Genomic DNA, 27,634 nt, shown 5'->3' on the forward strand with positions numbered 1-27,634 from the left:
AAATTTAATAAATTCTAACAATATTTTTTTTAATTTTTAACTTTCGTTTCAACTTATTTTATCTGCAAAAATTAACTAGGTTTAGCTAGTTAACATGCATGGATCGACGACGTACGTCTATGAACACCCCTTTTGATCTCCTTGCTACTGCTAGCAGAAATTCATCCTTTGCATGGAAAGGAATCCTTAAAACCAAAATGATTTTAAAGGCGGGCAGGCGATGACAATATTTAGCAATTGGGCGGATCCGTACCGCTGGGATCGCTTTTCGGGAGTGGATTTATCTCATGGGCAGCATCACTTTCGGCCTGTTCGTCTGGAATTAACTTGGTTGCCAAGGATCCGAAAATTTGGGATAATCGCTGAAGGATGTAGAGTCTCAGAATCACTTTCTCTAATCCAAACAACCGTTGTACTTAAGATGCTGCAATTAATGACTAATAACAAAGAGTTGGAAAATAAAATGTCGATTCTTTAATTATTACTCCTATAGACTGTTCCAGCTCAAGCGAAAAAAGAAAAGCTAAACTTGGTATCTGGTACAACTTCAAACACACGTCCCAACTTTGTCATACCTTTTAGGCATGATCCAGCAGTCGCTTCCCAATATGTCACGGGGACAACTATTACTGCAGGGCTATGATCATGATTTATGACAAGGCCGGACAGATTCCATCTCTCAAAACTTTGATGCTTTAAGACAAGAAAAGGCACCTGTCTAATACAGGACAGCCATGGTCAGTCTCTTTCCCTTACCCATCTATATATTAATCAAACAAAAACACCTCAAGAAAAGAAAAGAAAAGAAATTAATTCCCGGCCTCATCATGAATAGCACAAAAATTTACATGCCGCTGGCTTCATATATGAGATCGAGGACGAGAAAAGCAAATACATGAATGCAATATCATATACACAATTTGCTAACAAGTCTTGTAATGACAAAAAGAAAAAAAAAGAAAAAAGTGAGTGAATTATTTGCTAACATGAGTGAATTATTCTAGGAAACCGAGCATGTATACGCACACATAAACAAAGAACATTTTCCTAGGAAGTATGGTATATTTATTAAGAAGATTTAGCCTAGGTTCGGAGGTTGAGATGAATTAAGTTGAATTAAGAATAATAATATTTTGTAGATTTTATTGAAATGAGTTTAACATTTTTAAGTTGCAAGGGGTTTAATTTTCTAAATTGAAATGTATAAATTCATTATAATAAATTTTATTTATTGTGACAGGCGAAACTGTTATAAAAAATAAGAAAATTGTTAGAGAAATTTTTTTGGAAATGATTTGAAATCGTCACGACAACCATCATAAAAAAGGAGTCATAGAAATTATTTTGTGACAGTTTATTGTATAACCGTCATTAAAAAATTTTTGGTGACGGTTGGAAGTTTGTCATGAGATGTAACATTTGAACGTAAAGAGATTTTGTGGCAGGCAAATTTCATCATAGAAAGTACGTTCAAACGTATCAAATAACATTCAAACATTTACTCGATCAATTAACATATGAACGATAAATATCTAATGTTTGACATTTTTCATTTGCACGTTTGATTTTTACGTTGGAACATACACACGTTCGAACGCTTGAATTTTACATTCGCACATTATTGGACAATTGTTCAAAAGTCAAAGATTAAAAGTTCAAATGGTTAATAAATACGTTCGAATGTATTTTTTTTTAATCATTCTAACATTATGAAATATTTATTCGATCATTATAGAATAAGTCTGAATGTTTGTGGATTATATACGTTTGAACGTATATACCACACATCTGTGTAATTATGTTCAAACGTTAATTTGAATGTAAAAGCATGTTCAAACATTCTTTGTTTACATTCGAACATACTTATTAGAACTAATAATTTCATAAAATTAAAAAACATACAAATTGTATCATATTACACTATAAATATAATCATCTCATGAAAATATTTTAGAGAGTTGTAAAATTAGACGACAAAAGTTCTAAACAAGGACAAGGTTTATGCCTTCTTCTTTCCTCGCTCATCGCGATCCTACTGCAATGACATAGCACCTTTTATTTGGATGAACATCTCCCGCTGTACTTATTCTTGAACTTCAATGCGTATTCTTTCTTCTTGGTCTCTTTGTCGGTCTTACAAACGCGTCTCTAAATCTGATTATCGTGATAAGAGAGCATCAAACTTCTGTTATCTCGACTTCATTTGCTCAATTTCTTAGTGTGCGGCGTCCAAATCTTTGGTAAGATTATTAACTTTTGAAGTTGAGGTCATGGAAGTAGAACCAACACGCTTGAAAGAACGACCCAAACCTCTTACCAAGCCAAACTTGGTCCCGAGAACTTGCATAAATATGTCAATGTTACTAAGAGAAGATTTCTTAAAGGCTAATTACATCACAATTATTTTTTCCTATAATAATTAGGAAGAAATCCACACAATAAGTAATATATTAAAAAAATAGTAAGAAAACATAACATCAATTCATGTGTCGGCATAATTTATTCACACAAATTGACCTCACTTACATAATTATCTTTGGCGACAAGATCAATTCACTCACTGTGCGCATTGGTGTGAGTAGCAATATAGACAAGAATGATAGAAAATTTTTCAAAATCATTGCATTTCTAATAAAACCACTGTAGTAATTTTAAAAAAACATGTTAGTACTTAAATAAAGAATATGATTAAAATGACTAAATTTTAATAAGTAATTACCATTTTATCAGCAAGGCATTAGAATGACATTGAACCGGTGTGATGATAGATTGTCAAAGATGTTCGATTTCGTGCATTGATAGAACTTGAGTGCTGCAGAAGAAATTAAGTTATAGGGAAAAATTCCAAACTACTTGATAATCTGGGCTTATGAAAGGATCATAATACTTCCTATAATTGTCTAACTTCATTTTTTGAAAAGGGGATTGAGCAGCCTCGTCTAACATCTCAAATTTCTTGAAGTAGTTTTGACATCGTTCCTTGTTACACTAAAATAATGTAGCCATCAACTCATTTATAGTTCATACTTCCTCGCTACAACCAAAATTTAGTTCGAATCCATCCTAAAAAGTGAATTGCATAAAAAAATATAAAATTAAAATATCTCTAAAAAACCTAGGGTATATAAACTTACCAGTACATGACTCCGAATGTGATCCTTAATCTCATTTAGAACATCTCATCAAAACTGCACATAAAATGACGCATAAGCTCGGATTAGTGTTCTAACATAGGAGGAAAGCAATGTCGTACTATTATCCACTCCCTCAGTGGAGTTATTGGGGATGTTGACCTTGATTTTCTTGAGCTTTTTTTTTTCCCTGAACTGGGTCACATGTTAAGCCACAACAGCAATGTGACAATGCATCAGCTAATATATTTAAAATTATTAAAACCAATTTATCCCCAAGTATTCAGATATAATTAATTATCAATAAAAATTTACTTACTAGTAGGTGTAGACTAGTCGTCTGCCTCTTGTGTATCAACTTGATTAGGAGTGGAGTCTTCAGTTGGGGAGTCTTCAACCAATTCGAGACTTGGTGAAGGAGGTACATTTCTTCGTTGTCGTTTTGGTGACATCCTTGAAAAGTATTATTATTTTTAAGGAATTAGCGTAGAAATAATTATGAAAAATGTAATAGCCTAATCTATGAAAATAAAATATTTAGTGCTTTTATTTTTCATCTCAAGATATATTTTCCATACTTGTTTTAGAATCTCCATTAATAACATCTTCGTAATCTCCTTCATCATCATCATCATCTTCTTCTTTATCAATTATTCTCATTCGTCAAAATCTTTAACTGAATGATTATTTAATACAGATGGGTTGAGATATACAGGTGAGATGTCATCTCTATATAAGGGGATTAGTTCGAGTGCATGCATCAAAGTCAACAAAAAAATAATACCCTCTCAATCTTCCTAGTAGGCCTCTATAATCGAAGTGTCATCTTTATTTTCATTATAATCGTGATTCACTACCAATCTTGCATCATAAATATTTCAAGGAACAAATTTCTATACGACTCGCAAAGTTATCTCTCAACTAGTTTTATCAACCATTTTCATTGGATCAATTAAGCAATAGATTTGGGTCACTTAACAAGCCAATATGAACGGATAATTTTCTTGCCATTTACATGTAATATTGATACTCATCAAGTGACTATCCCTATGTATCAATACCCGACTACCGCCTAGATCTTACTAATCACATTTAAATACATATGTCATATTCCCGCCCAGGTACTTAAGTTCGATAATGTCACGTATGACACCATAGTAGTCAATATCTTCTGTTTCATAACTTCACTCAACCAACACACCACAGTTTTATGTCTTTCAATTATGTTCACAGTCAATAGTATGGAACTTATAACCTCGAATCGTGCATGGAGTGTATCAAAGTGCTCTGTTGAAGGGCCACAGGACAATGCATACAATTAAGAAGAAACTAATTTTTGATCATGAGCACGTTGTTCCAAAATCTAACTAGTGAAATAGTAACAAAATCATACAAAGTTACTGTAAATTAGAATGGTTTACAAATATTCTACTATACGGGACATTTAAATGCATACGCATTGTTCAAACAATTCTAGAAATTCTTTTTCGTGCCTCTCCTCTATATTCTCTATGCCTTCTATTCTAAGTTTGGCCATGTGCTCACTGTATAGAAGTAAAATTATGGATCGACATATTTGAGATAATCATCAATCTCACGACAATTATTTAGCACGTACTATCAAACTTTTCATAACTATCCATTGATTAAGTCATACCCTGTTTGGGCACTCAAGGGTTGTACATTCTGAGAAAACACAAATAGCTCACAAGGGTGAGGGGTAGCAAAATTAGCATTCCGCTCTTCTAGATTAAAATGTGTCTCAAACCTGCGGAAATATAGAGAGCAAAATATTAACCATTCATTGTATATATAAGCTTATGCTATTAACCCCTTAGCTTGAGCTTTATTCTCAACAGTGCCCTTTAGTTTACCAAAAAATCTCTCAACTAGATGCACCCAACAAAACTGCATTGATCTACCTAACAGTAGCTCTCGAAGTAAATGCATTACTAAATAGATCATTACGTCAAAAATGATAGTGGAAAGATTTGCTCGAATTTACATGTTGTTATTACAATGATGTTTTCCATCTTCCATAACACATCTCGATTTACTACATGAGAGCACAAATCCTTGAAAAGCATGCATAGTTTAGTTATGATGACATGTACATTAGAAGTCAGCTTCCCATTAATTCCTACTGGTAACAATTTCTGCAAAACTACAGGGCAATTATGACTTTTCACTCCACTTATTTTTTATTCATCAGGGCCTACGCATCTACCGAGATTTGAAACATAACCATCTGGCAACTTCACACCTTGCAACCATTTGCAAAAGTCCATATTCTCATCCCATGTCATTGTAAAACATGCTTGCAGCATAACCACCCTATTGCCTTCTATTCACAAATGAAGATTATGTTAATTCTCATTCCCTCAAGATCTTTCATCGTCTTAATCGTGTCCTTTGGCTTTTTGTTAATGCTCATTAATGTCCCAAGTTTATTATCATAATATCACAAATATTCTTCTTAATATGTATTACATCCAAACTATGTCACAACATGCATGATGACCAATATGGCAACTATAAAAAAAAATACTCTACTTTGTCCAATTCAATTATGTTGTATCTCTTTTTCTCTTGTTCTTTCCTTGACTTTTGCTAAAATTGTTCGTTCCAAGTTCCATTACTTATTCCATTATCTCATTCTTAGACAACTCATTTGGTACAATTCTATCCTCCATTCTCCCTTCAAATTTAGCGCATTCCTTTCGCCATTCATGATTTGCTGACAAATACAGGCGATGGTCCATGAAACACATTTTCTGTGAATATTTTAGCCACTCATTTATAATTTCCTTATTACATATATGTAACACCTCGCCTAATTAATCATTAGGATTAATCTTTAAATGCCCTTACTTTAAACTTGTGATTTTGGGTTTTAAATATTTTTTTATTATATTATTATGTCTGATTATTTATTTTATTTATTTATTTTATTAGAAATAGTTAGATTTATTCAGATTATGGTAGTTACTGTCATTAATTATTAAGCTTGAAGGTTAAGAGAAGCAAGCCCATTAGTGATTCTATTTAGGCCCTTAGAACTTTAGGACATTAATGGGCTAAGCCTTAAAAACCTTAAACCAAGCCTCATAGGAATATAAGTCTTGGTAGGATAGCCTTGGTAAGGGTTGGCCCAAGTATGAGAAAGGCATTAGGCCTTTTGGGCCTAACTTGGTATAGGCTTGACCCATGGCCCAATTATGTCAAGGTAAGCCTTTCAAGTCCTATCTTTGTGAATCTTGATGCCTCTTTTAATCCCTCAAAATTTGAAAATAAGGCCTCCCATCCACTCACACCCAAAGCCCGTAAACCCTCTACTCACACTCATGACCTTTTTAAGCCCAACAAGGCTCAAAGCCTTGTTTTACTTCTATTCACTCTTCCATTTGACGCCCAATACACCATACCACTGGTTTCCTCAAGCCCATATCATACCCTAAGTGATTATTTGAACTCAAATTAGGTTTTGAAATTAGGTTAAGACCATTAATCAACTTACCATGATTAGTGATCTTTAAAACATGCTTTGGAGCTTAATTTTCATTCTTAATCTTTTTATCCTTGTTGATATGAAATTTTCTTGTTTTATTATTCTTAGACAATATTAAAATTCTAGATAAACCTCCACACATGTCATTAAAAGAAATGATATCAAAACCCCAAAACTACCCCAATAGGCACTCGTGTGTGTCTTTGTGTGCAATGGATTGACTTCCCCTAGCCCAATCTTTTTGTACCTTTTCTCAAGGGCACTATAGTCTTTAAAAACCTCCTATGATCCCTTTAGAACCAGACTAAGCCTTAGATGAATTTGGTTTCAACCCCACTTCTGTCCATGGTTGAGCTGCCACCACATGTCACTTCCATTACCACCCAATTTCCAAGAGGCCCTCATGGTCATCAGCAGCATTTGACCAGTTTTCCCCACACAAAGAAGGCACCAAACCGATGCCATCAAGCCACCCTCACTCAGCAAGCCACCCTCACTTAGCAACCCACTTCCCTTCATCCCTTTCTTTTGAGCTACCACTTTATGATCACTTGGTAGCCAACCAAGAACCATTCCCTTACCTGGAAAAGCCTTCCAGGAGTGATTAATGACCTGAAGAAATCAGTCATGAAGAGAGGACAAGAGGATGAGTCAAGGCCATGATCAAAATTGTCCAAAGTTACCATCCTTGAACCCTTCAGCTTCATGCTTATTTTTAAAATTTTTTCTCTTCTTCCTTTTGCACCACACTTGACCAGCAACCTTAGGGTTATTGTAGCACCTGAATTGATGAAATCATGATGGTTTTAGGGTAGTATTTACTTTGCACAAGTGACACAAGATGATGCATGCAAGCTGAAACTTCACCCCTTACACCACCACCCACTTCACCCAATCCCCTTGAGCTTAGGCCAATGTCCCCTCCCCCATTGTTGCCTAAGCCCCTCCACCTCCCCATTTCCTCCACACCTCATCTCTAAGCTCCTCTTGAGCATTGAGAGCCTTCTTCCCCTTTAGAGTTTAGTGAGAGTCTGAAAGGTTTGAGTGTTTGAGTATTCTTGGTGTTTTTGTGAGTTCTTATGTTGGAAGCTTGAGTGAACCACGAAAATTGTAATTTTTCTTGCCCTAGATCTTAGTTTACATGTCAAGTCTTGTTTTTAAATGTTTAAGTGAACTTTGGTTGAGTTTAGAAAATGTTACCATGCTTAATTCAAAACCAGGTTCATTAAGAATAGATTAAGTGTTTAAATTGTTTTAAGTGGAAATTTTAACTATGGCATGTCTTAGCATATTTTTATATGATTTATTAATGTCTTAGAATGATCATTGAAGGTTTGATTTTGAGATTAGAAGCATGTTATGGTAGGTTTTAATTCTACTTTGTGTTGATCATCAAGCATGCATGATTTTTTAATTTAGTTATGAAAGGGATGAAGTTTTGATTTATTTCACGTAGGGTTGATCCATGAGCATTTAGAAAGCCTTGTAATTGGGATAAGAATAAAAATATAGGTTTTTGGGTGAATTTTGAAAAACATGCCTTTATAATTTAAGCTAAGAGCATCATGCTTGATTAATGGAGGATTAATGAAGATTAAAATTTTTAGCCATGATTAAGTGTTGGGATAAATTTGCTCACCCAAGAATTTGCTTTTATCATTTCATTAAATACTATAGTGATTATTTGTGATTAAAGAAAATTATATGAGCATGCATTCATAAGGATCAATAGTTGAAAATACATTTAACCATCAACTAGAGTGCATGCCATGGGTTGGGTATGTTTGAGCTAGTTCTACTTTGAATTTTATAATTCTAAGGATATAAATGGTTTTAGAATATGAAAAATATAAGATTCATGAAATTTGATTAAATTTGAGGTTTGTTTACAAATGGTGAAACGTCATTAAAATCATTATAAAAAGTAAGAATTTGTCCCTATGAAATAATAGGGAATTCCATATACTACCTATACATTCACCACTCTCACACACTCCTATGGAAGCCTGAAAACTAAGAGAAGATTTGTTGGACCAAATTCAATGATGGGAGAGAGAGAGAGAGAGAGAGAGAGAGAGAGAGAGAGAGAGAGAGAGAGAGAGAGAGAGAGAGAGAGAGAATCTCCCCTTTCCAATACAATCCAAGGAGTTGCAGTTTGTATATATATGGACTGGCACCAAATTGGGCCTAGGTTGAGTCCAAATAATAGTAGTTCAATGGACAAAAGTAGCTTCAGATCCGAGGGGAATGAAATCGACGCAGAAATTTTAAGAGAACTTTTCACCTACAATTTCATCTTTGAGAAATCGTAATTTTGCAAGAAGCCATTCATTTTTCATTGTTATCCGAGGTTATAAGTACGTACAAAAGATATGATCTATAATTAGAAAAGCTGATGATCATTATGTTCTTCAGGATCGAGGATCGATCGAATTATAAGATGAAAAAATATATAAAAATTTTAAGACTTTTGAGTGCATGCAAGTGCAGTTGCTTTGGCGCAGATCAACCTGATTAATTCCTATATATATATGTATATATTCCCATTTTTCATATAAACTCCGAACATAAAATAAGACGTAACACTTTTTAATCGCACGAGTTCTAATTAATTAAATGGGTTCATTAATTTATCATTATATATATGCTGTGCACTTGGAATGGCTCGGTCTTGTGTATATATATATATATATATATATATTCTTCCTTTTGTCGATCATCAGCAGCTGGCTGGCCTGCATATGTCCTTATATATTATCGAATCGCCATTTTTTTTTAATATTTCGATAAAATTAATGCCAATCCTTCCCTTTATAATAATTGACAAAACCAATACGATCTTAATTATTCTTCAATCTGTCCCATGCACGTCCGAGAACTAATGGAACAAATTAATAAAGAAATGGTTAATTTACAGATGAGCGCTACCTGCTGGCCTCCGGTGCACGTATAACATCGGACTTGACTTGTTTATAATTAATCCAATCCGACAAGAGAAATGCTCAAATACTATATAAATAGTAATAAAAAAATAATAAAAAATATTGAATAATAATGAATAGTAGTTCAAAAAAGTAAAAAATAAATTAAAAGTACTGATAAAATAATAAATAGTAATAGAGTTTACTTCACCACCTAAACCAACCCTAAATCCACCAATATTGGATCCAATAGTGCATCCCAATGCTTATTTTTTTTGTTACTTAATTATTAAAGAATTATATTTTAATGATATTTCGAATTTTTTTAAAATATAAATATTTAAAAGTTTTAAAAAATACATGAAAAAAAATACATTTTTCCGAACTCAATTTTGGGTTCCTAAATCTGTGGCTGTTGTGCCACCCATTTGACAATTGATAGGGTACAATCAGGCGCGCTGCAACATGCGTAACCAAGCTTATTAATTTGTTTGGTTTGGACAGTAATGAGTTAAGATGAAAGTTAAAAATTGAAATGAGATGAGATGAATTGAGATAAAAGTCTAAAGTTAAATAAAATATTATTAAAATATCAGTACTATAAGAAAATCGGGTTCTTGTGACCAATCTATTACAACTAAGAGACTATTTGTAACTAATTTTAACTGAAAATAGTTGTTTTACTTAAATTAATTAGTCGTAAATAAGTAATTTTCTTGTAGTGTATTATTTTTTAATATAATTATTATATTAAAATTTGAAAAATTTAAATTAATTATTATATTTTGTATAATAATTTATAAAAATTATAATAATAAAATAAAATAGATTGAAAGCCCCTCTCAATCGAAGAGAAACCGTTAGTGATATCGTACGTGAATTAAAGTATCTCTTAGTATATTCTGGGTCACGTGAGAGTTTAGATAATTAAATTGATCGATGAAGTAATCACCCTATAACTAATTAACTAAGGACAAGTCCTAGTTCCCGACGAAATTAATAAATAACTAAAACTTATAGTACAAGCCTATTAATTAACACATCAAATACACATTTGACATGGAAGCCGGTGCGCGGTCACAGGAACTTCATGTATAAGATAATATTTGTGTTCTAATTTTGTTTTAATATAGTTCATATGGTCCAATATATAGATGATCATAAATAAATAATGTGTTTAAAAGCTAATAATTTCTATTTGCGAGCTGGTTTATTTATGCACAAAATTAGGAGTGTAAGAAAAAATTGAAAAATTGGTTAAACCGAATCAGTTTGAATTCATAGTACTATTAATACTTAAAACTTGAAATCGGTACGGTACTGGTTTTTATATTTTGAAAACTAGTTCAAACCGAATTAGACAGGCATATATATATTTTTAAATTTTTATATTAGATAGAACTTATATATATTATGCTAAATTTCTAATTAATATAACATAAAAATTCAATCATATTATTCAAGTCTATTAATATTATAATATAAAATTAATATACTAGTATGATTAGACATGACTAATGAATTATTAATTATTAATAATAAATACTAGCAGAGCAATAAAAAAAACCACACCAAATCCTTTGGATATATTTTGCATCACGGTCACGACAGTGACTGCATGCTATGGTCCATCAATCTCTATATGCAATCACCTCAGAATAATTAAGAGATAAGCTTTACTATTCATCATTTTAATTTTTACAAATCATATATACGTACATATATTTTTTAATTTTTTTAATTTTATTTTTTAAAATTAATTGAAATTTTCAATTCATCATCTATATACTACACATTTGATAAGAAAAAAAAAATGAAAAAAATATAATATATAATTTGTGAGAATGGTCAATAAAACTTTTGTTATGAGAAATATATTGTAGAGGGCGAAGACTTGCCGTTGAGTTTTAAAAATTCTTGTACCTTCGCTAGGAGGTAATTTTGACAAAATATATAATATTGTTGGGTGGCCATAATTTTCAGTTCGAAATGACAGCTTAATAACCACAGTACTGAATCAACCTGTATTAGAAAAGGAAAAATTTAGTTGTGAGTATAATTATGTATTAATATGTATATTAATTTAATATGATTGGTTAAAAAGTAAATTTTATTAAAAATATTAATAATTTAAATTTTAAATATAAAAGAATCAGTATTAATACATAGATTAATACTTGATTTTGTTTATATATAATAAAATTTATTATAAAATAGAAAAATATTCTTGCAAGTAAAATTCGTGCACCGATATTAATATTTAAGGAATATATTTGATGAAAATGATATGAATCGAAGATGAAAATAATTTTTATAAAATATGAAATTTTCTTCTTTTTTGAACTTTTCTTATATTTTTTCTTTAAATAAAAAAATTATCGGTACGTTGATGCACGAACTTCCTTATATCAACCAAAACTCAATAAAAATTGACGGTGAAGTCCGCCAAAACAAGCTTCCAAGGAAACCAACCAAACCGCTTGTCTGGATCCTTCTTTTTCCCACCCTCCACGACTTTGATCCCGTGCATGTAGCCAAATAGACAAAACAGGTCTTTTCACTACTTGGACCAGCAAAAATCCAAGCATCATAGCAGGTAGCTAATTGATCACCGATTAAGAGATTACAGCACGGGCCACTTGCTGTAATCTGTGGCCTTATTTATTTTCAACTAGCTACTATATATTTCTGTAAGAAATTCAGAGAAATAGGAAACAAAACTTGATGTAGGAAATAAGAAACTATGTTGTAAACCTAATTTTGCTTTTGATCTTTATCGTAATCAGGAATGTGTAGAATCTCGATCGGTGAAATTACACATTCACTGTTTCCTGCCAAGAAAGAAAGAACAGTCTCCCCAACAAGAAGTACTTGGGATGGTGCCATTGACACTCTTCTAAAACATAAGGAAGGTACGTACGTAGATTAATGCTAGTAGCTTATATATAACCTATATTTGAAAAATATGATTTCGTCTGGAAGGTGGTAATATTTAGACATGATTATCAAGGAGTATTCATAAAATAATCCTCACCAAACAAGTAAATCGTTCTTTCCATTCTCCATGGATCATCTCCCGATATTCCAAGCTCTTCTCTTTGGATTAATGGAAATAGCTTGGATCTGCACAAAGGACATGTCGCCTGGCCCTGACCAATCCAAGTATCAAGGCACTCCTTGTGGAACACATGACAGCAGTTGCATAGCTCTCTAACCTCATCGCTGGCCTCTATCGAACTCATGCACACAACGCACACGCAGTCCTCGACCATAGAAACTCCTCTTCTTTCGAGAATATCGTCATATTGAACACAAGGAAGTCGATTCTTGATGGATTCGCCTATGAGGTGGAAAGGGACGGGTACCAATGAAGGAGATGGCCGAATATCCTCGGTCGGCCGATGATGATCATGTCGAAAGGAGAAGAGTTGCTTAAGAAGAGACAGGTATGAGAGTAGCAAGAGGAAAGCTTCTTTCACAAGGCGGCCTGGCAAAAGGTTTTGTGAGGTTAAGCCAGTGAGCTTTGGAAACTTAGTCATACTAATAAGACAATACCAAACCCATGAAGCATTGAAGCCAAAAAATGAAGGAGAAGCAGTACTTACCAATTGGGAGGAGCAGATCAGATGATATTAAATGGAATTTAATTGCAGAAAGTCAACTCATGGCCAGTTGAGTTGGCATGCATAGAAGATTGGTCACTATTGATTGTTCGTGTTAAAAAAAAAAAAGATGTCTATATATATCGGCATCATATAACGGATAGTAAGATGAGATGATATAGTTTTAGATTTCACTTAGTTGCAAGAGTCAACTGAGATTAACTCAGTTCAGTCTAATTTTAAGCTGATTCTAATATCAAAACACCAAACTCTCAAATTATTAAATTCATTTTAACTCAAACCATCTGAGACCTATAATTTTTTTCAATTTAACACATCTTTATACGTGGGACCTATAACTTTTTTCAATTTTTCATAAATAGTACTAAACTCATCATAACATCCAAACACATCTAAACTCATTTTAGATGGATCTCACATAACTCACTCCACCTATTTAACTCACTACTATTTATAAAGAACTCAGATCAGCTCAACATCCAAATGCAGCCTTAGATAGAAGTTAAAATTTGAATAAAATATTGTTAGAATATTATTTTTTAATATTATTGTTGTTTTGAATTTAAAAATATTAAATTGTGTATTAATGTATTTTGTTTGAAAATTTAAAAAAATTATAATGATGAGATAAGATGAGTTAAAATCATCTTTATATCTATTAGTAAATAATTTATTTGTTGGTAAAGTAGTTGAAAGGAAATATATATATATTTTTTTAATTTTTCGTGATAGAGTGTTAAATGATTGATTAAAAATCATGATTATATTAAAATTTATATAATGCTATCAGGTGCCATGGTTGAGTCTCTAATCTAACATAAACAAACGGTATATATGTATATCTTTATCGTTATCTAGATCTCTATATTGATGTTAATTATAATGCTTTGATGATCCTGTGGCAACAATATTATAAACAGAGCTACAGAAGAATCCCTAGCTTGATATTGACTTTTTGGAAAACAAAATTAATTGCTTAACCAAGTATATTATTTATTCTATTTACAAGCAAGTGTGTGAAACATACATTTTATATTGCTTATTGAGTAAGATTTGATTTATAATATTTAAATTTAAAATTTCTCTTCAAAATCAAATTATGTCAAAAGCTTTATTAGATACGTTATCCATAATGGCTTATAAATAGAGTTTTCCTAATTGAGTATATATAACAAGTCACAAGATATATAGAAGGAGGGACATTTAAAATTAAGAACCCATACTTGAAATAATTCTGATGCATATGTTCATCAATAAGAGATAAAGCCGTTCGGATTAAGAAATACTTTCAACTAATCTTATATTTTATTATTAAAATTTTTAGAAATTATCACACAAAATGTAATAAATAATTTAATCTTTTTAAATCTAAATTCAATTTTTTCAAATATTAAAATAATAATAATATTAAAAAATAATATTATAATAATAATTTATTTAACTTTTAATTTTTATATAAAATAATCTCATCTTATTTCACTGTTCAAATAAATTTTAGTGGATTCTCATCACTCAAATATATAAAATATTTCTCTTTTTTTCTTAGATTTTATTTTTAAATTTTTGGATAGCTCGGTTCCATAAAATATTGGAGTCTGTTCTGCTTGGCTCCAAGAAATTTTTATCTCAAACATAAAATTTTCATCTCATCATTACAACTTTCTCAAATTCCTATACAAAATATAATAAACAATTTAATTTTTTCTTAAATTTTTTAAATTTCAATACAATAATAATATTAAAATATAATATTTTAATATTTAATCTTAAAATTTAAAATTCTCATCTGAAAATTCTCACTAGCCAAGCAAAACCTAGACCACTCTCGTTTGTCAACCATGCCGCATTATGTCACCAATTATAGAGGTTAGACAAGTGGCCTTGGAAACGTTCAAAATTTCAAAAAAGGGATTTTCTCCTCTCTCCCCATCATAATTGGTAGGAGAATAGTTTTTTTTTTTTTTTTTAATTAATAAAATGAAAAGATATTTACTTGGCGCCTTTCAAAATTAGGCTTATCCTATAAAATTAGACACAAGTCATATGCTTTAGCCCACGGCCCATATAAAAGACATTTCTACGAAGATCTTTAGCCCACGACCCATATAAAAGACATTTCTACGAAGATCTGTAGCCCACGGCCCATATAAAAGACATTTCTACGAAGATAAGTCTGTAACTTGAATGTATTTTATTTTTATTTTTTAATAATTCTACGAAGATAAGTTGACAATCGTACACATTGAGTACACACACACACACACATATATATATATATATATATATTTATATAATATCTCCCAGCTTGTTGCCTCACCATCACGATATTGACCCAGTGATAAAGAGGCTAAGATTTTTTTATAATTTTTGTCAAAGACTTTCAATAATTCTTGAGATATATATTTACATGTATGTATATATTATATCTATCTTTATTAAAGGAGCAGAAAATTAAATTAAAGGAATTTGATCCAAGTGGTAAAAAAACAATTATAATATTTATCTTTATTTAAATTTTGAAAAATATTTAGAATATAAAATTCAAGTACTGAAAAAAAAAGATATTTCAAATTTTCTCTAAAATATTTTTCACAATTCAAAGAAAGAAATATAGTATGCATATATCAATGCAATAGCCCAATGGATTTGCCCTTTTTTTTTTTTTTAACAGCTTGGGGACCAAGAAATGAACACTAATTTACAAGATTAAGTGAAAGTAAATTTAATTATTTATATTTATTTTAACAATTAACACATCGAATATGTTGCTGAATTGAAAACTAATTTTTAACATTAACTAGAATAAAAAACTTAAGTGAAGGGGTCCTAATAATATGATGACTATACAACTCGACAAAGTCTCGTATAAATAAAAAGAAATGAGATAAAAATTAAAAATTAAAAAATATAGTATTAGAATAAAATTTTTAATATTATTTATATTTAAAAATTTAAAAATTTAAATTATCTATTATATTTTAAATAAAAATTTATAAAATTTATAATAATTATATAAAATAAAATGAGATAAAGATATTTGAAGAGTATAACGGCCTCACGAAAATAAATAAAGCAAGCGCATCTTTGACTTTTACTTGTGATCCATATAATATAAGAGAAACATTAGTATGCAAGGTACGGACAAGTACTCCGATACTTAATTGCTGTTAGTTTGACAAAGTTAATTCTTGTACTTCCGTCAATAGGTTTGACATATGTAATGTAACGTGTTAACATAATGTAACGTCACTAAGTTCATGTTAGGAGGTAATTGTGATGAAATGAAAAATTCATGAATAATATAAAATAATTTAAATTAAAATATTTTATAAGATTTTAAAAAATGAGAAAGAAAAAGTTGAATTAAAATATTCTAAAATTCAAATATTATTCAAATATAATTTTTTAATATTATTTTTATTTTAAAGATTTGAAAAAGTTAAATTATTTTTTAAATTTTGTTTGAAAGTTTGAAAAAATTGTAATGATTAGATAATAATTAGATAAAAAATTGAAGATTTAAATTCAAAATTTTTTTTATTTTTTATTTTTATATTTGAATGAGTTTGAATATTGTGATGAGACAAGATTTCTCAACATCCAAACGAGTCCTAAGTTTCAATTAAAAATGACATGTAGCTACAATACATACATATATATAGATATATACACACACACACACACACACACACATATATATATATATATATATAAATTATATATATGAGAATACAGTCATTCAAAATTAGTTGACATGATCAATAAATTAAAATAACGCAGTCATTTGTTTAATTACTTGTCTGAATCTGATCAAAGTTTTGATGTTTCTTCCTCACCGCCGCGATATTTACCCGGTGATCAAAGATTGGTCAAATTGACGGAACAAGTACTCTTTTCATTAGTTGGCCCAGAAATTCAAGCATCTATGATTCTATATATCATCTATATAGAACACGTATATATATGGGAAGAAATGGAAGCATTAAATTAGAAACTATATATGTTGATCATAACAATAAAAATTGATATATTTGACAAAAACCTTTTACTTCCCTTTATTATGAGGAATCATGTCTAGAAAATATGAGCGAAACAACAGAGTAATCAGCATTTCCTGCCTAGAAAGGAAGAACAACAAGAAGTTGGGATGGTGTCATTTACACTCGTCTAAGATCGATATCAAAATCAAGAAGTACCCATTACATAATCCTCACCAAACAAGTAAACCATTCTCTCCATTCTCCATGGATCACCTCCCAATGTTCCAAGCTCTTCTCTTTGGATTAATGGAAATAACTTGGCTCTGCACAAAGGACATGTTGCATGGCCCTGACCAATCCAAACATCAAGGCACTCCTTGTGGAACACGTGGCAGCAATTGCAGAGCTCTCTAACGCCGTCGCTTGCCTCTATGGAATTCATGCAAACAATGCAGATACATTCCTTGGCTATACAAATTCCTCTTCTTTTGAGAATATCTCCATATTGAACAGAAGGAAGATGCCTCTTGATGGATTCGACTATGAAGTGGAAAGGGACAGGCACCAATGATGGAGATGGCCGAATATCCTCGCCATCTCTGAAGAAGAAGAGTTGCCTGAGAAGGGACAGGCACGAGAATAGCAAAACAAGGATGAATTCTTTTACGAGGTTGCCCGGAAAAAGGTTTTGAGAGGTGATTACATGCAGAGTGAGCTTTGGAAACTTAGTGCTAACGAATGGTAAACCCATGAAGCAAGTAAAGAAGGCAAAAATGTAAGGACGAGCAGTGAATGAGCAGATGGATCTTAAATGGGGTATTAGATGGCGAAAGTCTACCGGCCAGTTCATGAGTTGGCAGAGAAGATAGCCACTGCTTGCTTGATAATTCAAAGTACCGCGCCGACCGAGACATCTACGTCTTTGAGTTTTTAGAGTTCAGACACTCGCATGGACGCCATGGCGGGTAAAATGATTGCAATAGTTTCCAACGAAAAAAGGATAAAGTTCAAGGCGAAACTTACTATTAAAAGATTATTATACGTAACTTGCACGTCTCGAAAATACACAAATAGTTTTCTTTAGATTTCAACAAATATTACTTCTTTTAGAAGTCCTAAAATAATGGAGCTGGTTTTAATATTAATGGAATGAATGAGTTTGACTTCCTACCATTTCAAATTTCAACATATATATAAGGCTATTAAAAGCAAGTCGAATTTAAATGAATAGTAAAAGATGGAATATTCGCTTAATTATTTGATAATAATTCAGACATTGCCCAACAGAGTCTACATATGCTGAGATTTGCACTGAGGTATTTACTATTTAGGCGTATATGAAGACCCGTGGTGAGCATATATATGTTTTGGATAGCACAAGATGAGCCTTACAGTACTAGCCCGGTCTTGGTCTGTTGGTCGATACATGTATTGACATGCGCATGCACATGCACATTGTTAATACAGGAACATTATGCATGCAGGCGGGTCAAGGAACACAGGAAGTTGACAATGACCCAAGCACCCACTGGACCCAATTAGGCTGACCCAAACTGACCCGTATTTTATCGGCTATTACTTGAGCGGGTCTCCAACCCGACAAAATAACGGGTTTATTAATTGGTGTCAACCCGTCCGGAATTCCTCAAACTCTAACGAGTAGCCGCCCACTCAATCTTTTTCATTCACTCAGCCTTAAGCCCTCTGGCGACCAACTCCATCTCCTTCTGGCCAACATGGACGCCAACGTCAATGGCATTGTCATGTTTGACAAACTCATCCAAGCCATCTTGCCCAATATGAGCACCAAATTCCCTATGTGGCTAATACCTTGTGCGTGACACCAGCAAGCATGAACAAAAAGAAGAAATTCACAAAAAGGAAAATGCAATGAAATAGAAAATGGTGAACAAAAAAATTTTGGGTTTGCTATGCAGAGAAGAGAAGAGAAGAGGAAAATGAAAAAAATGGAAAATAGCCTATATATACTGCTTGCAGAGAATTCTTTCATTAATTTTTGCTATCACCTCTTCCTCCCAAAATCATCTTGCAACAACCACCATAAATTAAATTCCTTAGCAGCTGTCCACCATTAGTATAGCCACCCTCTTTTCCAAAATTAGAGTCAGATCGAAGCCCTCGAGTTAAGAGAGAAACCAAAAAGCAGAGCTCTTTTGAGTTTGCTATTCAGAGAAGAGAAGAGGATAGGCTAGACGCTGCCGTTTATAGATCTGCTTCTCTATCTTTAGTATAGCATTGCTCTAGCTAGATGTCGTTGGTTACAGATCTGTTGCCGCCACCACTACTGCTGGTGCTGGGCAGGTCGAGGCTTGGGGACGCCTCACCTTCTCAGCTCGAGATCTTCTCCTCCTTTGATCCCAATACCACTTCTCTCTCTTCCTCTCCCATGGTCTGTAAATCTTTGAATGATTTAAATCAATTTATGTTTATGGAAGCATGGATAGTGACCATGTTTTTAAAGTCAGGTCATATGGGTTCGACCAAGTTTGCTTTTGTTCAAGTTGAGTCGGTTTGGGTTGGCTCCTTGCAAAACTAGATTTACAAGGCTAGGTTGCTAGCTTAGTTGACATATAGGCCCTGTTTGGATTCAGAAAGCATTTCATCTCATCTTTGAATCCAAACTAGCCCTATAGTAGATCACATAGGTTTACCTGGTGAAGCATTATCCTATTGAGTCGATCAGTTTCAACAAAAAGGCAGGCAAGTAGTACTTGTGCTCAAAAGTGTGGACAATACATCAAGAGACAAGATTGTCACCTCCTCGATCACTTTGTACAGATTTGATCTTAGCATCAAGAAAGATTTCTGCTTATTTTTGAAATAAAAGAAAAACTTGATCTACGTCAAATTTCAGCTTGACTGGATACAACTAAGTATAAGGACTAAAGGAACTAACAAACGAATTATAGTACTTGAAATCGTTACTAGAAATTGTTACTAGAAATCATGGGTGCAAGACTCCTTACATCAACAAAACCTAATTAAAAAGGAGACTTGGTAGTAAAGCTAGTAGCAGCTGGAAAATGAAGACAATGGCATTTGGCTAGTTGACATAAAAGGTAGACTAAAGGCTCCTTATTGTACAAAATTAGAAGTTGAAAGCGGTTTATAAGAACTTGATGAACAAGGGTCGTACATTCTGAGAAAACACAGATAGCTCACAAGGGTGAGGGGTACCAAAATTAACATTTGGCTCTTTTAGATTAGAGCATGTCTCAAGTCCACGGAGATATAGAGAGAAAAATGTCAACCATTCATCATGTATATAGGCCTATGCTATTAACCCCTCAACTTGGGATTTATTCTCAACAATGCCCTTTAGTCTACCTAAAAATCTCTCAACTAGATACGCCTAACAAAACTACACTGGTCCACCTAACAGTACCTCTCGAGGTAAATGCATTGCTAAATGGACCATTACGTTAAAAAATGATGGTGGAAAGATATGCTCGAATTTACATAGTGTTATTGCAATAATTTTTCCATCTTCCACAACACATCTCGATTTACTACATGAGAGCACAAATCCTTGAAAAATATGCATAATTAAGTTATGACGACACGTACATAAGAAGTCAGCTTCCCACAAATTTCTACGGTAACAATTTTTACAAAAATACGTAATAATCATGACTTTCCAATTCACTCATTTTCCTTTCATCAGGGCTCACACATCTACCAAAATTTGAAGCATAACCATCTGGAAAACACCTTGCAACCATTTGCAAAAGTCAATCTTCTTATCCCATGTCATCGTAAAATATGTATGCAGCATAATTACCTTAATGCATTCCATCTGCAAATGAAGATTATGTTGAATTATCATTCTTTCAAAATCTTTCTTCGTCTTAATCGTATCCTTTGACTTTTTATTAATGCTCATCAATATCCCCAGTATATTATCACAATATCATAAATATTCTTCTCCATATGTATTAGATCCAAACTATGTCGCAACATGCATGACGACCAATATGACAAGTTAAAAAAAAAAATACTATGTTTTGTCAAATTTAATTCCGTTGCGTCTCTTTTTCTATTGTCCTTTCCCCAACCTTTTTCAAAATTGTTCACTCCAAGTTCCATTACTTGTTCCACTATCTCATCTCCAGACAACTCCTTTTATGCAATTTTGTTCTCCACTTCCCCATCAAATTTAGCGCCTTCCCTTCACTATTCATGATTTGCGTACAAATACTGTCGATGATCCATAAAACACATCTTCTGTGAATATTTTAGCCACTCACTTACAATTTCCTTATTAAACGTGTGTGACACCCTTCCTAATTAATCATTAGGATTAATCTTTAAATGCCCTTAGTTTAAGCTTGTGATTTTGGGCTTTAAAGTTTTTATTATTATATTATTATGTTTGATTATTTATTCTATTAGAAATAGTTAGACTTATTTAGATTATGGTACTTAGTGTCATTAATTTTAAGTTTGAAGGTTAAGAGAAGCAAGCCCATTAGTGATTCTATTAAGGCCCTTAGAACTTTAGGACATTAATGGGCCAAGCCTTAGAAACCTTAAACCAGGTCTCATAGGAATACAAGTTTTGGAAGGATAGCCTTGGTTAGGGTTGGCCCAAGTATGAGGAAGGCATTAGGCCTAACTTAGTGGAGGCTTGACCCATGGTCCATGGTCCAATTATGTCACAGTAAACCTTTCAAGCCCCCCATCTTTGTGGATCTTGAAGTCTCTCTTAATCCCTCAAAATCTAGAAATAAGGCCTTCCATCCACTCACATCCAAAGTCCATAAACCCCCCACTCACACTCATGGCCTTTTTAAGCCCAACAAGGCCCTAAGCCTTGTTTTGCTTCTATTCACTCTTTCATTTGAAGCCCAATACACCATACCATTGGTTTCCTCAAGCCCATATCATACCCTATGTGATTCTTTGAACTCAAATTAGGTTTTGAAATTGGGTTAAGACCATTAATCAATGTACCCATGATTAGTATCTTTAAACAATGTTTTGAAGCTTAATTTTCTTTCTTAATATTTTTAGCCTTTTTGATATGAAATTTTTTTATTTCATTATTCAATTGCATCATTCTTAGATCATATGAAAATCTTAGATAAGCCTCCACACATGTCATTAAGAGAAATGATATCAAGACCCCAAAACTACACTAATTGGCACTCGTGTGTATCTTTGTGTGCAATGGACTGACTTCTCTTAGTCCAATCTTTTTGTGCCTTTTTCTCAAGGGCATTATGGCCTTTAAACACCTCATATGATCTCTTTAGAACTATACCAAGCCTTGGATGAATTTGGTTTCAAGAACCAAACCAAAACCCCAAACCGATTGCACCCCAAGTACTAGTTGGATGGAAACTGGGTTGGTTGAGTTTCAACCCCATTCCTACCCTTGGCTGAGCCACCACCACATGCCACCTCCATCACCAACCAATCCCCAAGAGGCCCTCATGATCATCAGAAACATTTGACTAACTTTCCCTATACAAAGAAGGCTCCAAGCCGATGGCATCAAGCCACCCTCACTCGGCAACCCACTTCCCTTCACCCCTTTCTTTTGAGCTACTAGTTCATGATCACTTGGCAGCCAACCAAGAACAATTCTCTCACCTGGAAAAGCCTTCCAAGAGTGATTAATGACCTACACAAATCAGTCATGAAGAGAGGACAAGAGAATGAGTCAAGGCCACGATCAAAATTGTCTAAAGTTATCATCCTTGAACGCATCACCTTCATGCTTATTTTTAAAATTTTTTTTCTCTTCTTCCTTTTGCACCATGGCCTAACCAGCACCCTTAGGGTCATTGTAGCACCTGAATTAATGAAATCATGATGGTTTTAGGGTACTATTCACTTTGCACAAGTTACACAAGATGATGCATGCAAGCTGAAACTTCAACCCTTGCAACACCGCTCACTTCACCCAATCCCCTTGAGCTTAGGCCAACTAACAGAATACCATTTCCTCTAAAATTCTATATGTCATTGTATTGCATTTGCATGGATATTTCTACAGTGTGAGTACAATATCCTAGAAACTAGAAAAGAATAAAAAATGGTTATAAATCCTGGGGAAAAATAAAGTTTATGATGCTCTGTACAAAGTCTACGGTTCCTTATTAGAAACTAGAATATTGTCTGTCTATATTAACATGCCCCTGCGAGTCCAAAGGGATGTCAACAACTTTGAGATGAGACCTCAATGTAAAGAATCTATCTACAACCAAAGGTTTGGTGAATATATCAGCTAGTTGATCTTTGGAGATGATGAAAGAAACATGTAAAGATTTTGCAGCAATGCAATATCTAACAAAATGAAAATTGATATCCATATGCTTCGTCCGTGAGTGAAACACTAGACTGGTAACCAAATATGTGGCCCTAATATTATCACACCATAGGGTTGGTGTGGATGAAGAGGAACACCAAGCTCGGATAAGATAGTCTAAAGCTAGATTATCATGGTTGTTAAGGAAGTTACAGACTTGTATTCAACCTCGATACTCGACCTTGCAATAGTTTTATGCTTTTTAGAACTCCAGGATACTAGATTGTGCCCCAAAAATACACAGTAGCTACCAGTAGATCGATGATCATTTGGGCACCTAGCCTAATCTGCATCTAAGTATGCATGCAAATTAAGAGACGACTTGGAGGAGAAAAACAAGCCATGATTTATAGTGGCTTGCAAATAACACAATATGCATTTAGCAGCAACCCAATGTGGTAATTTTGGAGTGTGCATAAACTGACACATCTTATTTACCGCATAAGAAATATTAGGTTGTGTGAATGATAAATATTGTAACCCCCAACAATGCTTCTAAAGAGTGTAACATCATCAAAACTTGGAGCAACAAATTTGGACAATTTCAAAGATGCAGTCATAGGCGAGGAAACAGGTTTTGCATGCAACATGTTACTCCTAGTAAGTAAATCTTGTATGTATTTCCGTTGAGAGAGCAATAAATCATCATTGAGGTGAGTTACCTCCAAGCCAATAAAATAGGACAAAGTGCCAAGATCCTTTCCAGGAAATGCTATGGCAAGGTCATGAATAAATTGATCAATAGCAGAGGCTTGAGAACCAGTGATTATAAAATCATCCACATATGGAGGTAAAGCTGTAGGTCACCATGAGCAAGTACAAATAGAGACGCATCAAATTGAGAGACACAAAAGCCATAATCAAGCAACCATGAGCTCAATTGAGCAAACCAGACTCTAGGGGCTTGTTTAAGCCCATAAATGGCATTTTGCAATTTGCATACATAATTAGGAAATTGGGGATTAATAAATCCCTGGGGTTGGTGCATGTATACCTGGTCAGTGAGGGTACCATGTAGAAATGCTTTCTGAATATCAAGTTGCTTGAGGGGCCATCCACGAATCACAGCAAGAGACAAGATGATCCGTATAGTAGAAGCTTGGATGACAGGGTTGAACATTTCATGGAAGTCGAGCCCATATTGTTGATGATAGCCCTTGGCTACCAGACGTGCTTTTCTCCTCTCAATAGAGCCGGCGGCATGAACTTTGGTCTTGTAGACCCATTTGCAACCAAGAACATTAGAGTTTGGGTTAGGAGGTACAAGAGCCAAGTGCGGTTCTGAACAAGAGCATGATACTCCTTTGTCATGGCATCACACCATTCAGGGTGTTTAGAGGTAATAGAGTAGTTGAAAGGGATATTGGGGATGATTGTGGTAGTGAAGCATTGCTAAGACGGGAAAGGAATCGTGCCATTAGTTCGAATACATGGTCTTGAAGAGTTTGTCTGAGACCTGGTGATGATTGGTGATCTGGGGGGAATAAGAATTGGGGTGAGACTAAGAAAGGGTTACAAGGAAGAATGAGGGGAATTAGGAATTGGAAGAATTGGGGGGATTGAGAGATTGGAAAGGGACGAGGGATCAGGTTAGAGTCAAGAGGAGTAAAGGGTATCAGACTTGGCTTGGGGCTAGGCCTGGGCCAAGAATAGAGGATTGTGGTTGAAGTAAGGGGAGAGCAACAGACGTGGGAGACCCAGATGGAGTAGGTGGAATGGGCTTGGGCCGAGTGAGAGAGAAAGGAAAGGAATCTTCATGAAAGATGACATCTCTGGAAACATAAAGCCTATCTGTTTTGGGGTCCAAACACTTATACCCCTTATGGGCCGAACTATACCCAAGAAAGATACATGAAGTGGATCAAAAATTTAATTTATGGGAGTTATAGGGCCTCAAGTTGGGAAAACACTCACACCCAAAAACTTTGAAAAAAAGGTAATCGGGATCATGATGATGAACATGATAATAGGGTTATTTATGATTAGTAGCGGGAGATAGTAAATAATTTATGAGATAGATGCCCGTTTCAAATGCATCGGCCCAAAAGGTGAAAGGAAGTGAGGCATGGGCTAATAGAGCAAGCATAGTCTCAACGATGTGACAGTTTTTTCTTTCCACAAGCTCATTTTGTTGATGGGTATGTGGACACAAAAACCTATGATGAATGCCCAATTTTTGACAAAGAGGTGTTAATGATTTAAATTCACCACACCCGTCGGTTTGAATGGTAATGAGTTTGGAATTAAACAAGCGTTCAACAAATGGTAAAAAAGTAGAGTATACATGACGAGCATCATATTTCAGTTTTAATGGGAAAAACCATGTAAACAGAGTATATTGATCCACAAATGAGACATAGTATTTATAACCTTGCCTAGATATAGTGTGGGCCAAGCCCTAAACGGTTTGCATAGACTAGAACTAAAGGCTTATTATACTGGGCCGAACTGGGTTCAAAAGGACGTTGATGGCTTTTAGGTAATGGGCAATCAGTAAACTTGTGGCTGGAGATAGAGGGAAAATTCTTCAAACATGTGGTGTGCAAGACACGAGAGAGAGTAGAGTAATGGGGATGTCCAAACCAACGATGCCATTGATCCATAGAGGAGTTTGCACTGAGATGAGTAGAAGGAGATGGAGTGAAACTTGAATGAGATGCCAGAGAGAAGACATATAAGCCATCATGAATTGGCCCTGTGAGGAGGGTCCTCTCAGTTGAGATGTCCTTCACAGAAAAGAAAGAAGCATGAAATTCAAAATAACAAAAGTTATCACTACAAAATTTTGAGACAGAGATAAGATTCTTGGTAATGTTAGGGATATGGAGAAGATTTTGAAGTAAGAAAGAGGAAGATGAGAGGTTAGAGTTGAGTCACCAGTATTTTGAATAGGGAGGCCTAAACCATCCCCTACTTAGATCTGTTCACTACCACAATAAGTTTCGGAGCTGAGATTGAGATTGTTGAAGTCGTGGGTGATGTGGTGGGTTGCTGCTAAATCCGGATACCATATAGAGTCCTGGAAGTTGATGGGTTGAGTGAAGTTTGCCGAGAAAGAGGTTGGAGCCTAAAATTGATAGCTGTGATCGAAGCGATAGTGGCACTGGAGTGCAACATGGCCGGATTTCTGACAGACTTGACAGGTTGGTTGCTGAGGGGTAGTAGGGGAGAAGCTTCGTCCTCCTCTGTTTTTGTAGTTGGAATGGCCACCACGTCCAGTACGACCATTGCAACCTCATAGGATTGATTACGACATCCTTGACCAGAAGTGTTGGTGAAGTTTGCTGAGGGTTCAATAGAGAGAGAACCATGAGCACTATGCCCAATTCTGCTTTCATGAACCAACAAGAGTTGGAACAACTCATGTGAGGAAATAGGCTCTTTCCTAGTAGGAACTGAGGTGACAAAAGTATCATAGGCAGAACCAAGACCTGTGAGGAGGCAAGTCGCAAAATCAATGTATGAGATTGGGTTGCTAGAGGCAGTGAGGATCATATAATTACCGAACTTTGTTGAATAATTCAATGATGCTTTGATCACCATGGGTTAAGTTAGCAAACTGAAAGCGAACCTAAAATAATTTGGCATGGGAATGAGAAGCAAACAAGGAGGAAAGGGATGACCAGAGAGCTTGAGTAGTTTTGGAGGAGAGGACATGGTTAAGAACATAATTTGAAAGGGAGGAAAATAGGATACTCAAGACGAGTTGGTCAATGCGTCGCCAGGAGGAATAAGCAGGGTTGGGTTGGGTTGTGTTTGGAAGATACTCAAGGGAAGGAGGGAAAGAGCCATCGATGTAGTGGATAGCACTTGGCCCCGGAGATAAGCCGAAATCTGAATATGCCAGAAAGGGTAAATTTCGGCAGTAAGTTTAATAGAGATAGTATGAGAGAATGATGGCATGACAGTAAGAGTCGATGTAAGAGATGTGAGAGGTGGGGGATGTGGGTGTGAAGAGAGATCCATGGATCAAGAGATGTTAGTCAAAACTCTCTAATACCATAACAGAATACCATTTCCTCTAAAATTTTGTATGTCGTTGTATTGCATTTGCATGGATATTTATACATAGTGAGTACAATATTCTAGAGACTAGAAAAGAATAAAAAATGGTTATAAAACATGAGGAAAAATAAA

At 34.1% G+C, this 27,634-nt stretch overlaps 2 protein-coding genes across 2 annotated transcripts; both read right to left on the minus strand.

Moving 5' to 3' along the window:
- Nucleotides 1-12,565: 12,565 nt before the first annotated feature.
- Nucleotides 12,566-13,099, minus strand: LOC122310331 (RING-H2 finger protein ATL38-like). The gene has a single exon (XM_043124226.1). The coding sequence runs from the start codon at nucleotides 13,097-13,099 to the stop codon at nucleotides 12,566-12,568; it is 534 nt and encodes a 177-aa protein (XP_042980160.1).
- Nucleotides 13,100-17,211: 4,112 nt separating this feature from the next.
- Nucleotides 17,212-17,964, minus strand: LOC122311629 (RING-H2 finger protein ATL1-like). The gene has a single exon (XM_043126248.1). It carries the CDS (start codon nucleotides 17,912-17,914, stop codon nucleotides 17,369-17,371), a length of 546 nt encoding a protein of 181 aa, XP_042982182.1. The 5' UTR covers nucleotides 17,915-17,964; the 3' UTR covers nucleotides 17,212-17,368.
- Nucleotides 17,965-27,634: the final 9,670 nt, after the last annotated feature.

Source organism: Carya illinoinensis, chromosome 5, assembly GCF_018687715.1.
Source record: "Carya illinoinensis cultivar Pawnee chromosome 5, C.illinoinensisPawnee_v1, whole genome shotgun sequence".
Lineage (NCBI taxonomy): Eukaryota > Viridiplantae > Streptophyta > Magnoliopsida > Fagales > Juglandaceae > Carya > Carya illinoinensis.